Source organism: Diplotaxodon limnothrissa, linkage group LG22 (assembly GCF_057381915.1).
Source record: "Diplotaxodon limnothrissa isolate DT_005_m linkage group LG22, D_limnothrissa_male_GT1.1, whole genome shotgun sequence".
Lineage (NCBI taxonomy): Eukaryota > Metazoa > Chordata > Actinopteri > Cichliformes > Cichlidae > Diplotaxodon > Diplotaxodon limnothrissa.
In genome coordinates this window covers 18,959,114-18,982,554 of record NC_140616.1, presented here as the reverse complement: position 1 = coordinate 18,982,554, position 23,441 = coordinate 18,959,114, and the positions used below count along the sequence as shown (strand labels likewise).

Sequence of the window (23,441 nt, the reverse complement as noted above, 5' to 3'; positions counted from 1 at the left end):
CATTTGGACACTCCAGTCCTTGTACCTGACCTTTATCTGGAGAATGTCTGTTGTTTGTTAAGTGGCTTAACACAGACCCGTGAACCATTTAAGCACAAAGAGCTACCTAACTCAAGGGATGAACTTAGCAAAGAGCCAGTTTTAAATTGTGTCTTAAGGCACTTTTTTCATTTGCAGCCTGTCGCTAAAGCACATCATTTGTTCCCATTTCTTTAGCTGAAAAATACCAAAGACAACACAGCTTGACAGACATAAAGTAGTATTTTTTGACCAGCAGGGCTATTCCCAAAGAGCTATCATATCTCAGCGTGGTTTGCAGTGTCTCCTTGCAACTTTGAAGAACAAGTGGAGGACAAAATTAGAAGTTGCAGGACTAAAACTCTATCTACAGCGAGGGAACAAATCCAGCAAAGACCTGACACAGGATCTGAGAGATGCATCTGTGCCTTCAGTTGATCCAGCTGTTGTTCAGAAATCCTCTCAGTGGAAGTGGCTGTTGTTTTACAACATCACTGAAAAGCCGTGATTATTGGAAAGTTATTTTATTGTAAAAAAAAAAAAAAAAGTCATACTCGTGTGATTCACAAAAGACGAGACAAAATATTTCAGTTTTCTTTAAATTATTAAGCCACTATGCTGTATGTCCACTGAACAGAATATTAATGGGCACGCAGTAGGAAAGTAAAACAAACTCGATCAACCACAGACTGTAAACCCGATAAATATAAAAATTGGGAGTGTTTTGTGTTGTTTTTCAGTGTTTCGGCAGAATCTTCTCCTCATCCTCATCCAGGAACTCATCTATAAACTCGACCACCTCCCCCTGCAGACACAAACACGAAAAAACAATGACACAGAGACAACTCAGGAGGGGCTGTTTTGTTTCAAAGCGAGGTTTTTTCCACTAAGTGGATTACCATTAATCCTCACACTCGCAGTTTTATCTGTGATTTCTCATATTCTGCATTACTGAAGAGATTACAGTCAGTAACTGAATAGTATTTACCACGTACAGCATGTAATCCTGGCTTATGGGTTGGCCTGATGGCCACACTTCTTGTGCTTGCAGTAAAATAACTTAAAGAAAAATGATGCAACACTGCCACCTCACGGCTGTCTGTGATATTGCAGTCTAATAAACACTGGACACATTGTACTGAAGGTCATCATGTGACCAGCCTGAGGAATCCAGGGTTTTCCCAGTTACACAAGCTCACAGATGCAAACAGTGCAGTCCAAACTGTGATTTAATGGGAATTATGTATTTCTATTTTTATGCATAGACTGCATCTTATGTTCACTTCACTTGACCTAAGATAACCTCCCGCCTGGAAAGATCCTTTGATACAAACCACGCACCTCATCGTCGCTGGCCAGACGCTGTTTGGAGAACTCCAACATCTGAAGCTGCATGGTGGTCTGATTGTAGTACCGGACTGCCTCCTGCAGGACAACAGTCAAAGAAATGATGAGTGTCAGAGAGACCCAAAGACTCAAAAGCGGGGAAGAAACCAATAAGTCCTCTTTAGGATGTGTGTGTTTCTGTGACAAAGCAATAAACATTTTATAGGAACAGTTATACTTTTTTAAAAAATTACTGGTATATCAAAAATACATTCAGCTGGCCGCCTGCCCTCAGCTTAGATCTGTCAGAGGGTTCTTCCTGTTAAAAGATTGTTTTTCTTTCCTACTGTTGCCAAGCGCTTATTCAAAAGGGTTCGTTTAATTGTTGGGGTTTCTTTGTATTATTGTAGGGTCTTTATCTTACAATCTAAATCACATTTAGGGGACAGTTGTTGTGATTTGGTGCTATATAAATTCAGTTGAATTAAGTTAAACTTTGTTCAATAAAATTTTACTTATAAAACCTTCTGCTTTCTTGGATGGGCTGTTAGAGAAATTACCTGCACAAAAGGTAAATGCTACAAAATACACCAACACCACAATCATGACTGAGAGGTCAGCTGTGGTGAAGCCCAGCAGACAGCTGCTAACTACAGCCACCTCTGTTGGCCACAACCGTAATAATGCAGAAGCATTTTATTTCCCAGGCTGTAAACATGCTTTTTAACAAGGTAGTCCATGGCGCTGATCTCACTTTTAGAGCCAACCTCAAGTGGCTGCTGGAGGAACTGCAGTTTTTGGCACTGATGCATTTTTATATCTGTTTTTAACAATAAACCTGCATATGGCAAATGGCTTACTATATGAACTTAATTAACATTAAACGCTTGAAACAGGGTGGAAACTTCCAGGATTCACTCATGGGCACCTGTGAAAATCAATAAGAACACAGATACCCTGCAGTGCACAGACTTGTGCCCTGCTAGGCTTCATATTTGCGAACAGATCTTTTCAACAACTTTTAGGTAAAAAGGCTAATAAACATGCGTCCAAAAATGTGAAATAAGTCCTTCAGGGACTTGTCATCATCATCATAACAAAAACATAAATAAATAAAACAAGCTTTTTAAATAAATCCACAATATGCTTTCCCAGGCTGAGATGCATCAATCAGGTGTGTGCATATTCTGTGAACATATCTGAACATCACTCACTGATCTGGGGAGGAAATCCTCATCTATCAGCCCCCACTTGCTTTTGTGGAACTTGTAATACTCCACGTTGTTCTTCATGACTTCATCATTGGGGTCAAACAGCAAGTAGCTGGTTGCACACGGCACTGCGTTCTTCAAGTCATTCACTGAAAGCAAAGTCACAGTCAAACGCCAGCAAACGAACCTCAGAAATTCGAAAGAGAAATACTTCTCTGCTCAAAGCTGCCAGCTGAGTACTACTCACGCTTGTAGTAGGCGAACTGCAAGTAGTGGTACATGGTGGCCACAAACTTCTCAACAACATAACCGCCGACAACAGGTGTCAGGTCGCTCTCACACCCGGCCTTCCTCTCCAGCACTTCCATGTAGTGGTCTAAACAGAAAATAAGTTTAGGCCTTCAATAAACAGTCATGACTGCACATGAGATGGACATGAGCTGACCAGCTATCGAGGGGTAGAAGTCTTTAAAATCTCTGATGTCCCTCGGTCCCTCAGACGCAGCCAGACACTCGTCGTAGACCTTGAAGAAGTCCCTCAGTGCCAGCTCCATGTCTGACACCGAGGTACGGAAGTTTTCGCCATTGTACGCCCTCACGGCACGTATAAATAAGGTCTGGGATACCACAAGAAAAAAGGATTTGAAAACACAATCCAGAGTGTTAATGCAAACTTTGATGAAGGACTCAGTATTAATCATTTTCAACACTATGATTATCTTCTGTCTGAAATCTTTGACAAGTAATGGTTGCAGACTCTCTTTTTCCACCTTCCCACGCTTGTATTTTACATAACAACGCTAATAAATATCAAGACATATGAAATTTTGTAACGTAAAGTAAAGTGGATGTAGCCACTGAGGCCGTGCCAAGGATGCCTTAAAGTCCTCAGACCAAAACTGGCAAGTTCATATTCCCAGATATGCCCGTTTGATCTGCACGACCACAGGCTGCTTCCACGTCAGGGCACCCACAGAGCCAATAACAGAGTGGGCTGCATGCCACATGGGAGTGACACCTCTTGTGGATAAAAGCCTCGAGAAATCAGAAAGGATCAAAATGAAAGCGTGCCTCACTGTGTTTAAAGCATGTATCTGTGCCTACCTCGTAGGATTTGGTCTCCAGGTCTTTCAGGTGCTCCTCGGCTCCAGGCAGACTCTTGTAGTAGGCCATGTTTCTCTGCATCATCTCATCATCCGGGTGTTTCAGGAGGAAGGTGTGGGCAGCAGACACCGCCTTGGCCAGGTTGTCAGACTAGAACACAAAAACACACATTAAAATGATTTGTTTTTGTGCTGGTCAGTAAAGAAACCACACAAAGCCTATGTACTAACCTGAAATGAAATGAGTGTCACATGCAGCAGTAGATTTACTTGTAAGAGTGATGTCATTTATCAGTTATCAGCTGATGTTTGTCTTCACTTATTAATCTGTTTAAATCACCAAAACTGACCACAACTTATATTGTTGGCAGTGTGTTGACCCCTGTTGTTTCCTCATCACTGACATCTGCTTCAACTTCAACTGTATATAAAGCACTATAATTATAATTATAAATATAACTGCATACAATAAAGTTGAATTGAATTGATATATAGTAACTATATATTTATTACATTGATTCCAACATCTTTGATATAAAGATGATGTGCTATTAATGTCTGTGTCACGGTGTAGTCCTGTAACTTGTATATGTAAACATACCTCGTCAGTAAAGCTGATTCTGATTCCTCACACACATCTCCACTCTCATGCACATCTTACTTCACGCTCCGTTACTGCTGCATATTTTTAATTATTTTAGATTAATAGATTACTTTGCGAAACTGATGCAAAACAGTGTGTCTTCCCCCTTTTTTGGCATTGCCCTATGAGCTTAGTTGTGGCAACTGGGAGTTCAATATGATGTGATTACATTAGTTTCTATTAAAATGAAACTTTTCGGTGACCCCTTGGGACATGTGGAGGAAATCACCAGCATGGAAATGTTAAAAATACAATAACTATATTGACTAACACTTCCACATGGGATCATCTGCGTTTGTCATGTTTCTCAGCTTCCTGAACTATTCATAAATTTGCTTTAACAGTCGACTTTCTGTGACCATGCTGTGCGTGTAAAATTGACGATTCTAAGATGTCCTTTCCTTAAAAATGGACCATAAACCACAAGAGTTTAGTTCTTACAGCAGACCCCCAATTGTGCATCCGTGGCACGTAGATGACGTCAAAACGCACGTCGGGGAAAAATCACGACCATAGTTAAATAAACCATTATCACTGGGTAAAGAAAGTTTGAGACTCCAATCTCATTTAGGGGACCCCTTCGAGGCCCCCTCCTTATTAGTTCTGCTTACTTTGAAGTAGGCATATTGAAGGTATTTGTACGGCTCCCTCCTCTCAAATTCATCTATAGTGTCCCGGCTGGGCATGGTCTGCCTGAAAGCGGGTAAGCCCTGTTTGCAGCGCTTCAGACACTGCGCTCTTTTCATAACGTTTCCAAACGCCTGCAGCTCTGGAAACTCCGCAAACCTCTGCTCGTCCTCCAGCCTCACGGAGCTGCAGTTAAGGTTGCAGAAGGCCTCGCTGTCCCGCAGCAGCCGGTAGAGTCGCAGAGACACCTCCATGTACTCCACCGTCTCCTTCCACTTCTCCCCGGTGTACTGATCCAGTGCATATTTGTAAGCGGACTCCAGAGGCATGAGCTCATGCCTGGGGAAACTCCTGAAGCTGTATTTCTCATACTGGGAGTTCACCACGGAGACGAAAAATGCGACTAATAAGGCAGAAAAAAGCTGGGAAGCAGTGGAGGTAGCCATTTTTGAGGCTGGAAAGAGCTGGAAGGGTAGGCTGTTGAGCGTGGGTCTATAGGCCCGCCTCAAGTTCCACCACGTATCCAGACAAAACCTCCCCTCCCACGGGCACGGGGCTGGCAAGATCGCTCCGTCCAGTGGGAGCTACTGGAGGTGCTCCTCCCATTAAATTACAAAAGTAAAACTTTACAGTTGTTCGGATTTTCACATTACAACTGAAAAACCGGGCTGAAAATCTACATTTCATAACTTTTATTAGGGAAAGCATGAATTCAAAAAGAGTGTATTTTACCCGAAGGATTTGAGTATTTACCGTCTGCTTTACTTTTTTACAATATTTTTTTCACATTTAAAGCTTGAACCTCTTTCTTGCCTAATTGAACCCCCGGTGAGATTGTCCCCCCTCCACCTCTTCTCCTCCCACTGCCACGTAGAAACATTCCTGCTCTGTCTGCCTCCCCTCCAAAAACCTGAACACCACCAACATAACTCTATCTGTGCGTAAAGTCAGCAGCAATCGTTATGCGTGCTGCTTATTCTTACGCTTTGACTATAAATCAGAGGCGTAGCCAGATATGCAGATATTGTTTTTTTTTTTTTTATGGATCCAGGTGGATGTGTCCGCATCTGTTTGGAGACCCCAATGTTTCCACGTTGACACATAACTCGGGCAGCACTGCGCAAGAGCAAAGCGCGGTGCCCCAACTATCCCATTCAATTGCAAAGGGCGTTAAGTCAGCTGGAGCGAAACACGGAAGTAATACGTCACTGTGTCAAAATAAGAGTCTAATTTTCTAATCTAATATTGTGTGTTTTTTGCTTGTGTGGCACAGAGATATTGGACCACACGTTTCAACCTCTTGTATTTGGGTTTTATTAACAATGCGTCACATTTAGACGAATAGTCAAAGTTTTACTTGTAATATTCAAACCGGATGTAGTGCGGCTTTTTCTCTGGCTTGACACGTGATCAGTCCTATGCTGGAACCAGAAGCAGGACTTGTGTCCAAATCGGAGTAGAGGAAATCAAAGCACCGGGGGACAGGGAGTCAGCGGGCACACAGGCAGGCCGTACCCACAGTTACCTCCATCGTCTCAAATCGTTCTCCTCGGTCACAATGATCAAGTGCGCGCAAGGGGTGTTGTATCTCTCGGTTCTGGTGACGTTCGCCGCCTGCAACGCTCCTCCGGTACCGTTAGACGACATCCTCATTGAGAAAACCTCCGTGCCAGAGCAGTGTGTGCGCGCGGTCAAAGTGGGAGATTTTGTCAGGTATCACTACATCGGCACGTTTCCAGACGGCAACAAGTTCGACTCCAGGTGAGTGTCTCACATCTGCATTATTTCCCTCTCACTTTAGCACCTTTGCGTTTAGAAGACCGGCTGCACGGTCCGAGCAGCGTGCGCGATGCGTAAAAGTGCGCGTTTAGTGGTTCGCCCCTGTGAGCCACGCAGGCAACCAGACAGCCTGAGCTCTGGTGCTTAATCTCAGGGTCCAAAACTGTTTTTGTGTCGTCTGGAAAACAGACGGTAACAGGGATTACACAGGACCCCGATCTGAGAGATAATTTAGTTTCAGTTTTCAGTTTTATTTGTCATATGCAAGTTAGCACAGGGTCAGTTAAACTAGTTTTTGTTTTATGCAGATGCTTCTTCCACGACCTTTAAAGTCCCCCGAACTCCACTTTGCAAACCACTGACAGTGAAAATGTCTTGCACAGTGGTCAGCTGGGCAGACACCCAAAGCCCCACATACACTGTCACATTTGATTTACTGCACAATTGATTACAGCATAAACTATGATGCACTCTGCAGATTAAGATAACACCGTGGCCCAGTTTTAGTGAGAAATAGACTTACATTTTTGCACAAGAGTCTTTATGTTAAATCTTTAGAAATAAAAGGCTGTTAAGATGTTGAAATATGAAAAAGAAAGGCAGTCACTTTAAAAACCTGAAGTCATTGCCTCAAAGGAAATGTGATTAAAGCCAGGGAATAAAACGATTCATGTTACACAGCAACATCCTCATAGATAATTCCCTGACAGTCTGTTTTTGTGCATGTTTTAGTTATGACCGTGGCAGCACGTACAATGTCTTTGTTGGCAAGAAGCAGTTGATTGAAGGGATGGACAAAGCTCTCGTGGGAATGTGTGTCAACGAGAGAAGACTGGTGAAGATCCCACCTCAACTCGCCTACGGAAAACAAGGCTACGGTGCGTATGTCTGAATGTGTGCCAAACTCATATCAGCACATTGCTGTCCTATATGACTGATTGTTTGGAATGAGAACAAAACTTCTGTGCCAAACTCTGGGACGTTAGGGCACAGACTGGTGTTTATCCCTCTGTAGTTACTATAAATATATCTCTGGCAAAGCTAATCATAACAAAGAGAGATCTTGGTGGGATATTTGCAGGAGCACAAGGCGGAGAAGTTACAGTCTTTGATGAATGCTCTGACTTTTGTTCTGTTGAAGTCAGTGGAAGCAAAGAGGAAGTGGGCTGCCCCTAAGCATCCATGTTGAATGATGTCAGAGGGGCATCACAGACCAGGAAGCAGACCAGAGGAAGCCGCTGTGGATTTTCAGCTGTGAATGTTTCTGCATCAGCTGCAAGCAGATACACTGTCACGTCATTAGTGTGTGTGTGGAAATGAAAAAAACCTGGGCCGTTGTTCAGAAATCAGTGTGTTTGTGTGAGAAAATGCATATATTGTGGGAGTCACAGGATGTGAAGCTATGTTTACAAGAAGAGAGAGGTGTGTATATTTGAGAAAGAGCATGAAATATTTCTATCCCATTATCTAATGGGAAAGAGAGAGAAAGAGCGGGCATGTGTAGACAGGTAAAGGCTGAGGCTGTGTCCTCTACCGCTGCCTGTTTTAGAGGGATCAAAGAAGGAAAAAGAAAACAGAGCGCTGAGATAGACGGAGCACTCTGAAGTGGTAGAGGGAAAATTTTGCCAGAAGAGACTGCCAACTCATCAGTAGTAAAATCACAATGGCTACCACACACTCAGGCCCTCCATCTCCTCCTCCCGTCCCCTTACCTTCGCTTTCTTCACTTTACATCCATATCTTCTGTCTGCTCACAAAGCTTCTGTGAAACAGTAGAAGAATATTTGAAGAAGCCTATTTCTGCTACTGAAAAACAAAAAACACATTTTTGCCATTCATATCTCAAAATCTCAACTTACTAACTCAAACCCATGAAAAAATGACTTGAAATATTGAGCTATTACGTCAAAACTTTTAGATAACACGAAATTTTGAGTTATGGGTGACAAAAACTAGATTTTTGTTTCCGGCTTCCACAGAGAAGTGAAGCAGAGACTCCAGAGAAACAGTTTATACCTGCAGTTTATAACGTGCAGAGAACAATCACATTTACACACATACAGTGGGGCAAAAAAGTATTTAGTCAGCCACCGATTGTGCAAGTTCTCCCACCTAAAATGATGACAGAGGTCAGTAATTTGCACCAGAGGTACACTTCAACTGTGAGAGACAGAATGTGAAAAAAAAAAAAAAAATCCATGAATCCACATGGTAGGATTTGTAAAGAATTTATTCGTAAATCAGGGTGGAAAATAAGTATTTGGTCAATAACAAAAATACAACTCAATACTTTGTAACATAACCTTTGTTGGCAATAACAGAGGTCAAACGTTTACTATAGGTCTTTACCAGGTTTGCACACACAGCAGCTGGTATTTTGGCCCATTCCTCCATGCAGATCTTCTCGAGAGCAGTGATGTTTTGGGGCTGTCGCCGAGCAACACGGACTTTCAACTCCCGCCACAGATTTTCTATGGGGTTGAGGTCTGGAGACTGGCTAGGCCACTGCAGGACTTTCAAATGCTTCTTACGGAGCCACTCCTTTGTTGCCCGGGCGGTGTGTTTTGGATCATTGTCATGTTGGAAGACCCAGCCTCGTTTCATCTTCAAAGTTCTCACTGATGGAAGGAGGTTTTGGCTCAAAATCTCACGATACATGGCCCCATTCATTCTGTCCTTAACACGGATCAGTCGTCCTGTCCCCTTGGCAGAAAAACAGCCCCATAGCATGATGTTTGCACCCCCATGCTTCACAGTAGGTATGGTGTTCTTGGGATGCAACTCAGTATTCTTCTTCCTCCAAACACGACGAGTTGAGTTTATACCAAAAAGTTCTACTTTGGTTTCATCTGACCACATGACATTCTCCCAATCCTCTGCTGTATCATCCATGTGCTCTCTGGCAAACTTCAGACGGGCCTGGACATGCACTGGCTTCAGCAGCGGAACACGTCTGGCACTGCGGGATTTGATTCCCTGCCGTTGTAGTGTGTTACTGATGGTGACCTTTGTTACTTTGGTCCCAGCTCTCTGCAGGTCATTCACCAGGTCCCCCCGTGTGGTTCTGGGATCTTTGCTCACCGTTCTCATGATCATTTTGACCCCACGGGATGAGATCTTGCGTGGAGCCCCAGATCGAGGGAGATTATCAGTGGTCTTGTATGTCTTCCATTTTCTGATGATTGCTCCCACAGTTGATTTTTTCACACCAAGCTGCTTGCCTATTGTAGATTCACTCTTCCCAGTCTGGTGCAGGTCTACAATACTTTTCCTGGTGTCCTTCGAAAGCTCTTTGGTCTTGGCCATGGCGGAGTTTGGAGTCTGACTGTTTGAGGCTGTGGACAGGTGTCTTTTATACAGATGATGAGTTCAAACAGGTGCCATTCATACAGGTAACGAGTGGGGGACAGAAAAGCTTCTTACAGAAGACGTTACAGGTCTGTGAGAGCCAGAGATTTTCCTTGTTTGAGGTGACCAAATACTTATTTTCCACCCTAATTTACGAATAAATTCTTTACAAATCCTACCATGTGGATTCATGGATTTTTTTTTCACATTCTGTCTCTCACAGTTGAAGTGTACCTCTGGTGCAAATTACTGACCTCTGTCATCATTTTAAGTGGGGGAACTTGCACAATCGGTGGCTGACTAAATACTTTTTTGCCCCACTGTATTATATACACTCACCAGTCAATTTATTAGGTACACCTTGCTAGTACTAGGTTGGACCATCTTGTGGCGCCAGAGCTGCCTAAATGTTTTGAGGCATAAATTCAACCATGTGCTGGAAACATTTCCGAGAGACTTTGGTCCATATTGACATGATAACGTCACAAAGCTGCTGCAGATTTGTTGGTCACGCATCCACGATGTGAATGTCCAGTTTAACTTAACTAAAAATTTCAGCTACAGGAAAGAAATCAAATCAAAAGGAAGGTTAAAACACTTAAAACTGAACAATATCAGGATTTCCTGTAAAAGCTCATCAGAAAAACCAGAATCGATTGTTTATTTAATCCAGATATCCCACTGCAGAGTTTAAGAATCACCTGCCGTCCTCTCCTCCACAGGTGACATCATCCCTCCTGACTCCATCCTCCACTTTGACGTCCTGCTCCTCGATGTGTGGAACCCCGAGGATGGCGTCCAGACAAACACTTACCACACGCCCTCCGTCTGCTCCAGAAAGGTGGAAGTGTCTGACTACATCCGCTACCACTATAACGGCACGCTGCTGGACGGGACCCTCTTTGATTCCAGGTTTGTCTCGTACAAGCTGTCATTCATGCATCAATCCACCTGCACACTTACAGCCTGTTTTCGCCACTCTCTGCTGCAGTCACACCCGCATGAGGACCTATGACACTTACGTCGGGATCGGCTGGCTGATCGCCGGTATGGATCAGGGTCTTCTGGGAATGTGTGTTGGAGAGAGGCGCATCATCACTATGCCCCCATCACTTGGATATGGAGAGAATGGAGATGGTGAGTTTTGATGTGATTAGTTCCTTAAAGTCTTCTGTCAGACTGACGACCTGTCTATGGCGTACCCCGTCTCCTGCTCTACGACAGCTGGGATAAGCAGTCAAGAAAATAGACGGATGGATTTCCAGTTTCTTCAAGTTTTACTACAAACACTAGAATTTAGGTGAAAAGAAGCAGCTGCACTAATACCATCCAATATGTATCCTGTTAATCACACTAGGCTGAGTTTAGATAGATCTACAATAAACAAGACACTTTAAGTAAACGTGCCACACAATGACCTTATAGTATGAGAGAGTGCAGAGGCGGCAAAAGTACAGATATTAGGTACTTAAGTAGAAGTACTAGGGTTTAGAAGTACTCTGATCAAAGTTAAAGTACTGATTTAACTTCTTTACTCAAGTAAAAGTAAAAAAGTACAGGCTCAGAAATGTACTCAAAGTAATTATGTAAAAAGTTATTTTTTTAGAGGACTTTTCTGCACCTTGTGGAACCTTGTGGTATATTAATATAATAAAATATTAATTTAACAAAATGACATTATAAAATGGGAATAGAAATTGTGTATGTTTAGTTAGTCTGACAAACTTTGTGGATATAAATGTTAGATGTGAAAAGAGCTGACCTTTAAAAAAACATTACTCCCTTTGTCCTCCCTCCTCTTCTGTAGGGCTAGCTAGATGCTGAAGTACCACGAAAAACTTACCACAAAACTTGTGAACAGTCACACTTGTTCAAAACAAACAAACAAAAACAAACAAAAAACCAACTTTAACCCACTGGTGGTATATATTATGCATAAACGATATCGTTTTGCCTCTTTCATCCATTTATGTGCAATAACCCCGGTGACTGATACACCATTAGGATTAGTTTTCGTGTATTACTGTTTAGGCTCATATCGAATTAACGCTTTGAAGGCCCACTGTGATATAAAATAACAATAACTCCCCTCAAATGTCTTTAACTAAAGGTAATGAGCCTGTTTTGAAAATCTAAGTATACACAAATATATTTGTGTGAAAACGTATGGAGTAAAAGTACAAAGCAGCCAGAAAAATAACTTCGTAACTAAAGTACAGATACCTGAAAAATTCAACTTAAGTACAGTAACTGAGCATTTGTATTTATACTTTCTACCGCTTTACAAGAGTGATAAAAAGAAAGAAAAGTAGACAGTAAAAGTAAGACTGACACTGTTTAAAGGTAGTGGAAATTGCATTAATAAAAAAAACACTATAAACTGAAGAAAAACAGCTGCATGTGTCATGGCTACTGAACGGACCCACGCGCAGACAGTTCTTTCAAGGAAACAAAAAGGGGATTTATTTACAATAGGGATCACCTTAGTGCAAAATATATGTACAGTGAGTTGGGAGGGGGTCCAGGGCTCCAGGGAGAGAAGGGGGGGGGAATCCACACACACGCTTCCTCTTCCACTCAGTCACCGCCACCGCTCCTCCGCACACACGCACTCCTCTTCAGCCGCACTCGCTCCAACACTCCACACACTGCCCCACTTGGACAGGTCCGGTGATTCGGTCCAGAATCTACAGACAGAAGGTCAAAGGTTAGTTCCACAACATAAAACACGTGTAAGCGATTCTTCTTTGAATATGCCGCGAGCACGAACTCAGGTGGTTCAACGTTCCAGCGGTGAGCTGCTCTGTGCCACTGCCTTAAATAGCAGCTGGGGAAATCAGCCAGATCAGCCGCAGGTGGACACCATCCACAGGGGTGCGTGGGCCAAGAGTGAGAGCCCGTAATGAGCTCCACCCAGGCAGAGAGGAGGAGGAGAGACAAAAAACTAAAACGAACAACAACAAAACCTGTAGCCAGCGTGGGCCAACCAGAGAGACACGGGGACTGTGACAGCATGCAGGTAAAATAAGTTAAGTAATAGGAAGTTTATCCTTCATCCATTGCGCAGCACGGTTATGTGACTACCTGCTGGAGGAAATTAAGATGGAATGATTCACAACACCTTTGTGTATGTGAGTTATTAACAAGTTCAACTGAAACTGGTTGTGTTTAAGGGTAAGAAAACCCGCTTACTCACACTCTATCATTAACAAGCACAAACATTATTACTAAGGCTCCCGTGCTCTCATCTTCACATCACATTATCGTGATCTGATTTGCTGAAAGTTTGGGAATAGCAACCTGAGCCCAGAAAAATAAAGAGTTTAGCTTCTTCGTCATCTTCTTCTCTCCTCAGGCAGTGACATCCCAGGACAGGCTTCCCTGGTGTTTGATGTTGTCCTCTTGGACCTCCACAATCCCAGAGACGGGATCACAGTGACTAACCAAGTGGCGCCCGAGTCCTGCACGAGGAAGAGTGTTTCTGGAGACTTTGTGCGTTACCACTACAACGGCAGCCTTCTGGATGGGACATTTTTCGATTCTAGGTATGTATTCATCATAGAGGGAAACTTGTTCTCGTGGTTCCTAAATAAAAACCGTTTATTGCCCGCTGTTTCTCAAGTAGCCTCACGGTGGCAGCATTTCTCTGGAGACACAAAGAGGAATCGAAACTTAAACTTCAAGTAGAAACTTCCTGCACATCTGTGTCACATAATAGTGTAACTGTTTTAAGTTTAAAATCTCTCTTCTTGTGGTATTTCTTGTGGATTTGAAAAAGCCTGATTTAGAGCGGCATTGCTTGTATGCTAAATTTAGAACCACAAAGGACACAAATAAGAGATACAGTCAGAAACTAATTTGATTTGAAAAATCAAAACAAAACGCAAGAAAGGTGTGGTTTAGTTTTCTGAAGAAAGATGTCATATGTAATAAGATAAGATTTCATCATTTATCATCATCATTTCATCTATCAGGTCAAGTACATGCACCCAACAACTTGTTGAATCTGTGCCACAAAGAAATAACACGAAATGTACCACGAAATATTGCCAGTGAATGCAAGAAAAAAGGAAAAAAGAAACACATTTGCACTCATAGCTGATTTGCACTGTGTGCATTTCTTTGGTATCTGCGTCATATGACGCAGAGTTATTCAAGGTAAACAAACAAATGTACAAACAAATGCACGCTGTTGGTTGCAGCTTACGCCCAGTGGTTTTGAGGGTAAGATCGTTTCCTGCTGTTGAATGCATCATCACCAAATGAGCTGACGTTGGATTTTAACGTCTGGGTAGTCTCACAGCTAAGTGTCTTTATCCTTATTCCACACAGCTAGCAGCTAGCACACTGTGTCCATCACAATAAAGCCAGTAAATCTGGTATTGTTCATTTAACCTCAGTCTAAGGTAATGCACATAAACATTCAGCATCTTCAGAGAGAGGCTCTGCGGTTCTTGGAGGTTTTGCAGATGTTGAATGAGAACATTCCCTTTAGGAGCTTCTTTCAAAACAAGGGAGAGTTGATTTTAGATGCAGCAGCATTTTTTTTTTGCTTGTTTAGTATTTATTTGTGTGTAGGAATTACATTTACACCCTAAATGCAGGAAACCAATAAGCGGGTAATGAGTCACTCCTGAATTCAGTCATCCAAATCGTGAGTTAATAAGGACTAACATCTGCCTCTATTAGACTGTTTATTTTCAGCATAACCATATTTGCATATACAGTGTGCTGAAATATCGTCTCCCCCTTAGGTCTACGTGAATCAAAAATATATTTTAAAAAATTAAAATCTGCAAAACTCAAAAACTACGAGTTTTAATTAAATCAAATCACATTTATTTCTTTAGCACATTTAAAAGACCAGTGTACATCATAGAGCTTCACAATAGTACCGCAATGTGGGGAGAAACAAGGGACAAATTGAACAATTACAATAAGATGGTATGGAGTGCAAGCCGGAAGAAAGTCAAACTAATTTGCTTCAAAGGCTAAATTACACAGGTAAGTTTTTAGGCACGATTTAAACAATTGAATAGATTCAGATGTACGGACATCAACTGGGAGATTATTCCAGAGTCTAGGAGCGGCAACAGCAAAGGCACGGTCACCTCTGGCTTTTCAACGAGACCTTGGTTGCACTAAGAGCAGTTGGCTAGAAGATCTTAGTGCTCTCTTGGGGTTATACAGGTCAAGGAGATCAGTTAAATAACTAGGTGCTGTTAAATACCCCAATTCTTTGATCTTGGGCTGAAGGAAGAACAACACTGAGTGTTTAATGCTCAATCAACAATCTCTTTATTCCATACAACACTTTCCACAGGAGGGTGTCTTGAAGTGTGTGACAGTTACACATAGCTTCTTCCCCTCCCCCCTCCAGGGTCATGAAGCCTAAACCCTCACATTCTTTCTATCTTACGGCGCCTAAGTGATGGCCTTGGCTTCCTGTTTTATCTCTTCCTGATGAGATGGGGCAGAAAACCTCTACCCAGTATGCTGTGTTCTCTTTGTAATCTGAAAAAGGAAGGTCATGATTCTACACAAACAGCATTTCTTATAACTCAGCAGTGTAATGCATCATAAAACAGTCTAATAAATCTAATGTTTTCTCACCTTCTTGTAGATCTGGAGTGTAATGCAACCTAAAACAATATGATGATTTCACAATCTTTAATCAAAGGCATAATGTGGCCTATATAGCGGTATAATGAGCTGCTTTTATGCACTTTCTGGTTCAGTTTTGAAGACATCACCGTATTCAAAACACATCAATCATGATTCCTCCTCAATGGCTAATCGTAAACATAAAACAAAAATAATCTTTCCAAAACAACCTCCTATGTCTGCTGCAAATGTCAAGGCGACCCGATAACCACAATAATAGAGTATAAAAAACTATTTATACACAGAATTTAACACTGTAACCTGACGTGTGTAGATTCGTAGTCATCCCGGTCATGGTAGTGTCAGGAGCTTAGGGCACCCGACTGTCTGCCACCTACAATGCTGGTGCCTCAATCTCCACTCACATCTTGCATCTCAATGAGTCACAGGATGGTGCAAGGCCTCACAATGGTTTCACACAAAACCTCTCCTGTTATTGACCCATGCCGTTTTCACACCTTGACTCATGATTAATGGGTCAACAACTCCTTTAAGGGACAACCCCCGCTAGGGTTTAAATACCTGGGACTCTCTACCGGTTTGTTTTGCAAATGAAGAAGTTTCTCAGATGAGAGGTGAAACTTCTTCAAGAAACTTAAAGAAGTCCAGTGGCTTTCTTTCCAAGCTTCTTAGACTATAACCAGTACAAAATGTAAACATGGATAGCAGGGATTAAAGAGGAACTGTGATAATAACGCGTCATATTTCTAAAGACAATCACAAAACATGTCAGATCAAGTGTTATCTGTTATCTGTCTTATCCATTAGAGAGAGAAGTGTGCATTGTTGCCCGTGTGTGTACAAGTCTGAACTAAGAGAGCAAAACTTACAAAATTTGGGTGACACTGGTGTGATCCGACAGCAGACTGGGTAGAGGGCATATCACAAAGGAGGAAATTAAGTCCCTGGTTTGATTATCTGCTAGATAGATGTTTTTTGTGTGTGTTTATCTCTTTGTTCATTACCCTGTGTCTATAAAGGAAAACTGACTTTTGCAATGTGTTGCGGTGTTTTTACCTCCTCCATATCGGCGTGCATCTGAAACTCAAGCTTAAGCTATGACTAACTTTATTATATGAGGGTAAAAAACAAACTGTTTTTACCTTCAAAATTATTTTCCTAATATTTTCTTTTCCTCAGCTACTCTCGTAATCGTACCTACGACACATACGTGGGTCGAGGCTACGTGATCGCCGGCATGGATGAGGGCCTGATCGGAGTCTGCATTGGGGAGAGACGCACCATCACCATCCCCCCGCATCTCGGTTACGGAGAGGAGGGCACAGGTGTGTATGTGTAATGCTCAGATTCATTGGCTCAGTGAGAGAAAGATCATAAGAGTCATGAGCCATGAGATCAGAAGTGCTTGTTGTGCCATTTATCATGCGTTCTTCTTGTGGTAGAGAAAACAGAAGGTCTGCTGTAGCGACGAGACATAAACGTTCGTTTTTGAGAACGTCTTTGTACAAATGTGCACGCTTTCCACTCAAGATTCAATAAATTAAAAAGAAATTCTGGATTCTTGTTTTGACTGAAATCACAGGTAGATTCAACTCATTTTTTCCCCTTTCCACATCTCTCTCTCTCTCTCAGGCACAAAGATCCCAGGCTCAGCAGTGCTGGTGTTCGACGTCCACATCATCGACTTCCACAACCCCTCGGATAACACTGAGATCACCGCCACTTTCAAGCCAGAAGAGTGTGACAAGCAAACTAAGAAGGGAGACTTTGTTAAATACCACTACAATGCCTCTCTGATGGACGGCACATCCATCGACTCCACGTAAGTAAAGCTCTGTTGGACTCTTCTGGGAGAGCAAAAAAAAAAAAAGGTAACAGAGAAACTGAGACTTATTAGTGCAGAGTTGGGATTGACCTAAATGGAGGCGTCAGCGTAAAGGTGGGAGTTAAAATTTAATAGCAAGGCCACCTTCTTCCAGACCACCTGCAGGAGCGAAAGAATGGGGGGTTGAGAGCTTAGTGGGGGGAGGGACGACACACAGTGAACCATGTCTGAGGCCAGCTGAAATCCCCGGCTGGAACAAGGTTTTGGGGCAGAGGGAGTGCTTCGGATTTTGGCCAATTTACTCTACATCCTGATATATTAGAGAACCGGTTAATAATTCTTAAGAGATCAGGTAAAGCGTGTTATAGCTGTGAAATCAGGACCAGAGCATCATCAACATTCAGATAATTTTAAAAATTTGATTTAAAAACTTTAAGCAGTGATCACAGAGTCTCTCAAGTTTTACTTGCAGCAAGAAGTCAGAGGGTACAGATTAAGACTAAAACTTACAGCTCACGGATGCCATTATAGCTGGAGTCACATCCTAAGTTACACAATTAGCCTTTCAAAATTGTGGAATTTTCCATACATGTGCCATCATGCCGAGGCATACAATCTTATCTTTATTAGCTCCGACTCAGCCCCGTTTCAGGGTCAGTTTTCTTTTCAACAGCAGTCTTCTTGCAAGTACATCATAATCAACTGATCTCATACAGACGTAAGTCGAGCAACAGTTTAACATAATTAAAATTTTTCCTGTAATTAAGAGGGCAGCAATAGATGGCATGATAGGAACTATGACAGAGGTCACATGTAGTGGGTTGATAGCAGGTTAGTAAAGCTGTTGCTAGGTTAAAAATTGGAGGTGAGATTCAAGTCATTTTTAAGCAACTGTCGATTCAGTTTTTAAAATTCTGTTTAAAAGTAAAACATAAAAAGGGCCATTAGAGGAGAGCAGAACTCACTGAAAACAATTTATTGAAATTCTACAAAAGTGCAGAATCAGTGAATAAAAAGCGGAGGCATCCACCAGATGTCAACCAATAAGCACGTAGATCCACCACAACAGAACCAAGCTTCCCTGAGTCCTCACTTAAACACAGAGACGAGTCATTCTCTGATTTTTTCGTCACCATCCTGACCAAAAACATGTGTTATATGCACAAAAGCTTCATAATGTAGCTATAATATGTAGCCTACAAGATTATTCATGGTAAACATGACTCTGTAACAGTTTCCCCAATGTCCAGCTTGCTGGTCTGGAGCAAAGCCACGAAGCCACAGCAAGATCAGACCATGTAAAGCTCAAGAGCTACATCTCAGACTCAGTTAGCATGGTAAATAAGAGTACAGTTAGCTGTCAGGAGAAAGCCTCTTCTTTCTAAAGAGGTTCGCAAAGTTGCATCAGAGCAAACGACAAGACTTCAGGAGAAGATTTTGTTTGGACAGATGAGACCAAAGCAGAGATGTGTGATGATTTGTGCTTTTTTGCATAGAAACAGCTTCAGGCAGACTGAAGAGGGGGTGTGTCGGATTTCAGCCTTCAAACAGACCTTTTAGCAAGTTTCCTCTTACAGATGTGCATTCAAGTGCGCATAGGTGGTGGTGAAAGCGCCACTTTGTTCACGTTATGCATTTGAAAAAGAAAACTGTCGCTCTACATGTGAATTTCCTTTTTTCCCCCTTTTTATTCCTCACAGCCACTTTAAACTCCTGGTTTAGTGTCCAGCTATCACAAAGATAACATAAGTAGGATCTCTTGAATGGTGAGCTCTTTGTCTGAGCTGTGAGCTCTTTATATAGTAACGATCCCCAGCAATGAGGTCTGCAGGGTCATGTCTCCTCACTGTTTAATGGTTGTTTGAATCCACAATTGTGAGTCATCCTAGCAGCAGGTTATAATTTGCAAAAGTCTTCTTAATGCTGTGGATTCAAACCCACACCGTGATCCTCTGGCCTGCTGAAATTAAGGAAATACACATTATGTTTACAAGTTGAAACTTTTACTTATTCTTAAACAAGAATAAATAAGAAAAACAGATCTCATGTGTGTAGACAGAAATGATGGACATGCTTCCTTTAGCACGGCGACTAATATGCAGCTGTTTTATATGTTTATCTGTTTCAGGTATAATTATGGGAAGACATACAACATAGTCCTGGGAGCAAACCAGGTGGTCCCGGGGATGGAGGATGGACTCATGGACATGTGTGTGGGAGAGAGAAGACACCTTGTTATTCCTCCTCATCTGGGCTATGGGGAGAGGGGAGTCAGTGAGTCACGCACACACGCCCGCACACTCACACTCAGAATGTGTGTGTTTCATTTTAAACTAAATGTGTGTTTCATTTCATTTAAAATGAAACACACATTTTTACTGCGTGCACCTTTCTAGTGGTGCAACACATGAAAGGTTTCTTTCAGTTTCCAGTCATAAAATAAAATTATTGTAAGTATTTACTTAGTTTTGCTGTCTAGCCTGGTCAGGGATGAAAATCCACTTATCAGCAGATTTGGGAAATGCACTGAACCCCTATAGCTCCTCCTGTGGGTGGTGGGCGACACACGAGGGTCTTTCTGGTACTGCCGGGCCTGCCCAGATAAGCAGGAGGAGAGTAGCATCAGTTCTCCTCATTTAACTAAAAGGATAACCATATTTCCACATTTGTCAAATAGTTCATTGAGCACACAATGACTGTAAACTCCATTTTATAATTTTATAACTTGAGGTTAAAGCACCCAGTGAGCAGTAGAGATAGTTCTCTCTTTTCAGCGGATGTCTGGAACGAGTCACAGTGATTTATTGAGCTTTTATTTGTGCGTCCAGCTGGTGAGGTTCCAGGCAGTGCCGTGCTGGTGTTTGACATCGAGCTGGTTGACATGGAGGAAGGACTTCCCGAAGGCTACATGTTCATCTGGAACGACGAGGTGTCTCCAGACCTCTTCTCTGAGATGGACAAAAACACCGACAAAGAGGTGGAGCCCTCTGAGGTATGTCAAGTTGCTCTTATCAAGATTTTCTCTTAACCATCACCATTAATTTACCATCCCCTTTTTGTTTGCACAGTTCACTGACTACATCATGCGGCAGGTGACTGAGGGTAAAGGTCGCCTGGCTCCTGGCTTTGATCCTTACCGCATCATTGACAACATGTTCTCCAACCAGGACCGCAACGGTGACGGAAAGATCACAGAGGCAGAGTTCAAACTTAAAGCCGATGAGGCTGCTGCCCACGACGAGCTATGACGTGCTTTATAGCGCGAGGGTATAAGGCAAAGGGTCAGATAGTTGGGGAAATGGGGACTGATAGTAAATTTGTGGGTGGTAGAGTAGCTGCAGATGGGTTTGTATGTTTAAAGTGTGGAGGGGGAAATGGGCTGACAGAGATTTTGTGGACTTAGATGATAGAGTTAAAGGATGTCTCATCCATGAAGTGCCAATTGAGTCTGAGAAGAAATAACGAGTATGTAGGATTTAGAAAAAAATCATGTAATTTGAGGACTACGATGGAAATGAATGAATTTTTTAACCTCCTTTCTCATCAAAGGGTATAAAAGCACTCCTGTGTGAGAGAACAAACAAGTGCCTAGTTCCACTTCATCTAGATTAAAAACTCTTTTGACTTTACAGACTTTTATTTTCTTATTTTCTACTCAGTTTGTCCAAACTGTCTTGACAGGAGCACCGAGTTATTCATAATTAACTGTGATACACTGTGATGGAAGAAAGGTTCTTACTCAGAGCTGCCGCTGTTTTTAAAAGTGAAAAATAATAGGGTTTTATTTCCTTTATTTACATTAAACACCTCCCACTGTTTCACTTTTAAATGTCAGCCCACCTTCTGTGTTTTCAGCCGTTAAAATCATTCAGTCACCCTCCAGCTGTCAGGTCTGAAACCTCCATTCCTTCACTCGTTTTTGGTCTACTGTTTGTTCCTTTGCTTGTTTCGGTCTTCTCTGGATGTCTGGCGCGGTTTAGGAATTCGTGTGCAAGTGTGTGCGTGTGTGTGCAAGAGTGAGACAGAGCTATGCAAATAGAGGTTTTTTTTCTATTACTTTTACATTCAGGAGAACACTAAGGCTTGATGTCGCCTGTATCAGCTGAAGATTTCATTCAATTAAATGACCTGGCCTAAATATAATGCTCGCATTGTGTCTTCATTATCAGGTTGATGCCTACATGAGTGTGAGAACTGAGCTCCCTACAGCTTTAACAAATATAAACAAATATCTTTATTTACCCATGCACATGGGGAGTTGTGCACAGTGCAAAGCATCCTGCAGATCTGAGGGGTGCTCCTTCAACCTGTTACATTTTTACTCTAAGTCACACAATGCATTTAGGACACCTTTGACCTAACCCTGATCATTGAATGCATACACACTATCCCATTGCCATTGATATATGCAGTTGTCTTGTCTCCTATATCTTGCCTCCACATTCCTCCTGCTATTCTCAGAAATGAAAAATGTGTTTGCCCCTTTTCTTTCCTCCTCCTTGTTTCTTAAGGTCAGGGCAGAGAGCAGTCACCCTGTAGTGGACTCATACCTGGTGTCTCCTTTCACTACTTTATCTACCCCCACAGTTTCACATGATGCATAGTTTCACATGAATTTCCCCCTGCTCTTTTTCTGCTGCATTTCTGAAAACAGAGGCCTCTTTTTTTTTGATCCTGCAAGCCCTATTTGTTATCCACAAGCCCTTGGCAAATCTCAGAAAATTATTTTTCCACAACATCACCTTTTGGCTGGATCTGTCAGGACATGTACTGCTCTAAATGTACCTTTTACCCAGTATATGTGAAGGGAAAGCTTTTTATTATAGTCAGAAGAAGATTAGGTGGTCTAATGCCATACTCATCATTAAACATGATTATAGAGGAAAGGTTGATTAGCACTTGTTGTCAGGGGTTTGCAGAGATTAAGTGTTAGGACAATTCTCTTACCAAGTGAGAGGACACCGCAAGAGTGAGATTAAAGATCTATACGGCAAACATAGTCCAAACAGACTTGAGATATCTTAGTCACAGTGGAAAAACAAATATCACCCCCATAGGTGAAAAAACCCTGAACCATTTAAACTGCTGTGAGCAGCCTGAGTAGCACTTTCATTTCCTCTGCAGATGCAGGGGCGAGAAATGCATCTAGGCTGATTTAAGAAATCACTGCACCATTCAACCCTGTCAGCTTTTTTCTTTTTAAGAAGTTAACTTTACTGCCATTGAAATAAAGGTTGTTCAGACTGTAATCAGGACAGGCAGCCTACTTTATGTTATGGGAAATTAAGAAAACACACAACCTTCTAGTCGATAAACTCTGTGAAAATCTTCGGTATTACACAACGATATGCCGGATAACTGCTTAGTGCTCTGTGCATCCGCTCCTGAAAGTGAGAGAGTCTAGGTCTTGGCCAGGACTGCAAGGTTCGATACATTTGCATGTTTAAAACTCTGAAATGCAGGTGCAAGTATCTCGTTACAATACACAAAATCTGTTTGTCTGCAAACTCATCCTACATGATCTGGAACTTAGCAACCAAATGTGGTGCACAGGTACATCTTAGGCCCTTGAAGAGTCTTATCATCACATTGCCAAGTAATCAACTACCAAATGAACTAAAATGACCCATTTTTAGCAATTATGCACTTGTGCAATCTTATACAAGCATCAAATTTTAATTTTGGGACATTAACATTTAATTTATATTCACAAAGTATCCATATATAATGATACATATACATTATGGCCTAACAACCCACTAAGATGACCTTTATATGGGGTTATTAAAGTAGGACATTGGCATGGGCGTACACTTGTGCGGTATAAATCAAGAGACCTAACAGGTTTTAGACATAACTCGTCATTAAAAGCTTTTCCTGTGACGCTAGTGTTTCTAAGACACTGATTATTGTCACACATCATATTTTACCAATTT

General features: G+C 42.0%; 2 protein-coding genes across 2 annotated transcripts; one reads left to right on the top strand and one right to left on the bottom strand.

The window, feature by feature from the left end:
• Positions 1 to 619: 619 nt before the first annotated feature.
• Positions 620 to 5,389, bottom strand: crtap (cartilage associated protein). Its single transcript, XM_085346333.1, has 7 exons — positions 4,913 to 5,389; positions 3,660 to 3,809; positions 3,001 to 3,172; positions 2,803 to 2,931; positions 2,559 to 2,704; positions 1,360 to 1,443; positions 620 to 823 (listed from the first exon to the last, which is right to left on the bottom strand). The coding sequence occupies exons 1-7, from the start codon at positions 5,372 to 5,374 to the stop codon at positions 755 to 757; spliced, it is 1,212 nt and encodes a 403-aa protein (XP_085202459.1). The 5' UTR covers positions 5,375 to 5,389; the 3' UTR covers positions 620 to 754.
• Positions 5,390 to 6,471: 1,082 nt separating this feature from the next.
• On the top strand, positions 6,472 to 20,895 carry fkbp9 (FKBP prolyl isomerase 9). Its single transcript, XM_085346032.1, has 10 exons — positions 6,472 to 6,689; positions 7,440 to 7,585; positions 10,778 to 10,967; positions 11,047 to 11,192; positions 13,411 to 13,600; positions 16,860 to 17,005; positions 17,313 to 17,502; positions 19,634 to 19,779; positions 20,334 to 20,497; positions 20,574 to 20,895. Exons 1-10 carry the CDS (start codon positions 6,487 to 6,489, stop codon positions 20,751 to 20,753), a joined length of 1,701 nt encoding a protein of 566 aa, XP_085202158.1. The 5' UTR covers positions 6,472 to 6,486; the 3' UTR covers positions 20,754 to 20,895.
• The last annotated feature ends 2,546 nt before the right edge of the window (positions 20,896 to 23,441 follow it).

Excerpts from the sequence above, each read along its gene's own strand:
- crtap (XM_085346333.1), bottom strand. The coding sequence starts at position 5,374 with ATGGCTACCTCCACTGCTTCCCAGCTTTTTTCTGCCTTATTAGTCGCA. Across the intron at positions 3,810-4,912 it reads TTCAATATGCCTACTTCAAA|TCTGACAACCTGGCCAAGGC; the intron begins GTAAGCAGAACT and ends TTTGTGTTCTAG. Across the intron at positions 2,705-2,802 it reads GCAGTTCGCCTACTACAAGC|TGAATGACTTGAAGAACGCA; the intron begins GTGAGTAGTACT and ends CTTTGCTTTCAG.
- fkbp9 (XM_085346032.1), top strand. The coding sequence starts at position 6,487 with ATGATCAAGTGCGCGCAAGGGGTGTTGTATCTCTCGGTTCTGGTGACG. Across the intron at positions 17,503-19,633 it reads GGCACATCCATCGACTCCAC|GTATAATTATGGGAAGACAT; the intron begins GTAAGTAAAGCT and ends TATCTGTTTCAG. Across the intron at positions 19,780-20,333 it reads CTATGGGGAGAGGGGAGTCA|CTGGTGAGGTTCCAGGCAGT; the intron begins GTGAGTCACGCA and ends TTGTGCGTCCAG.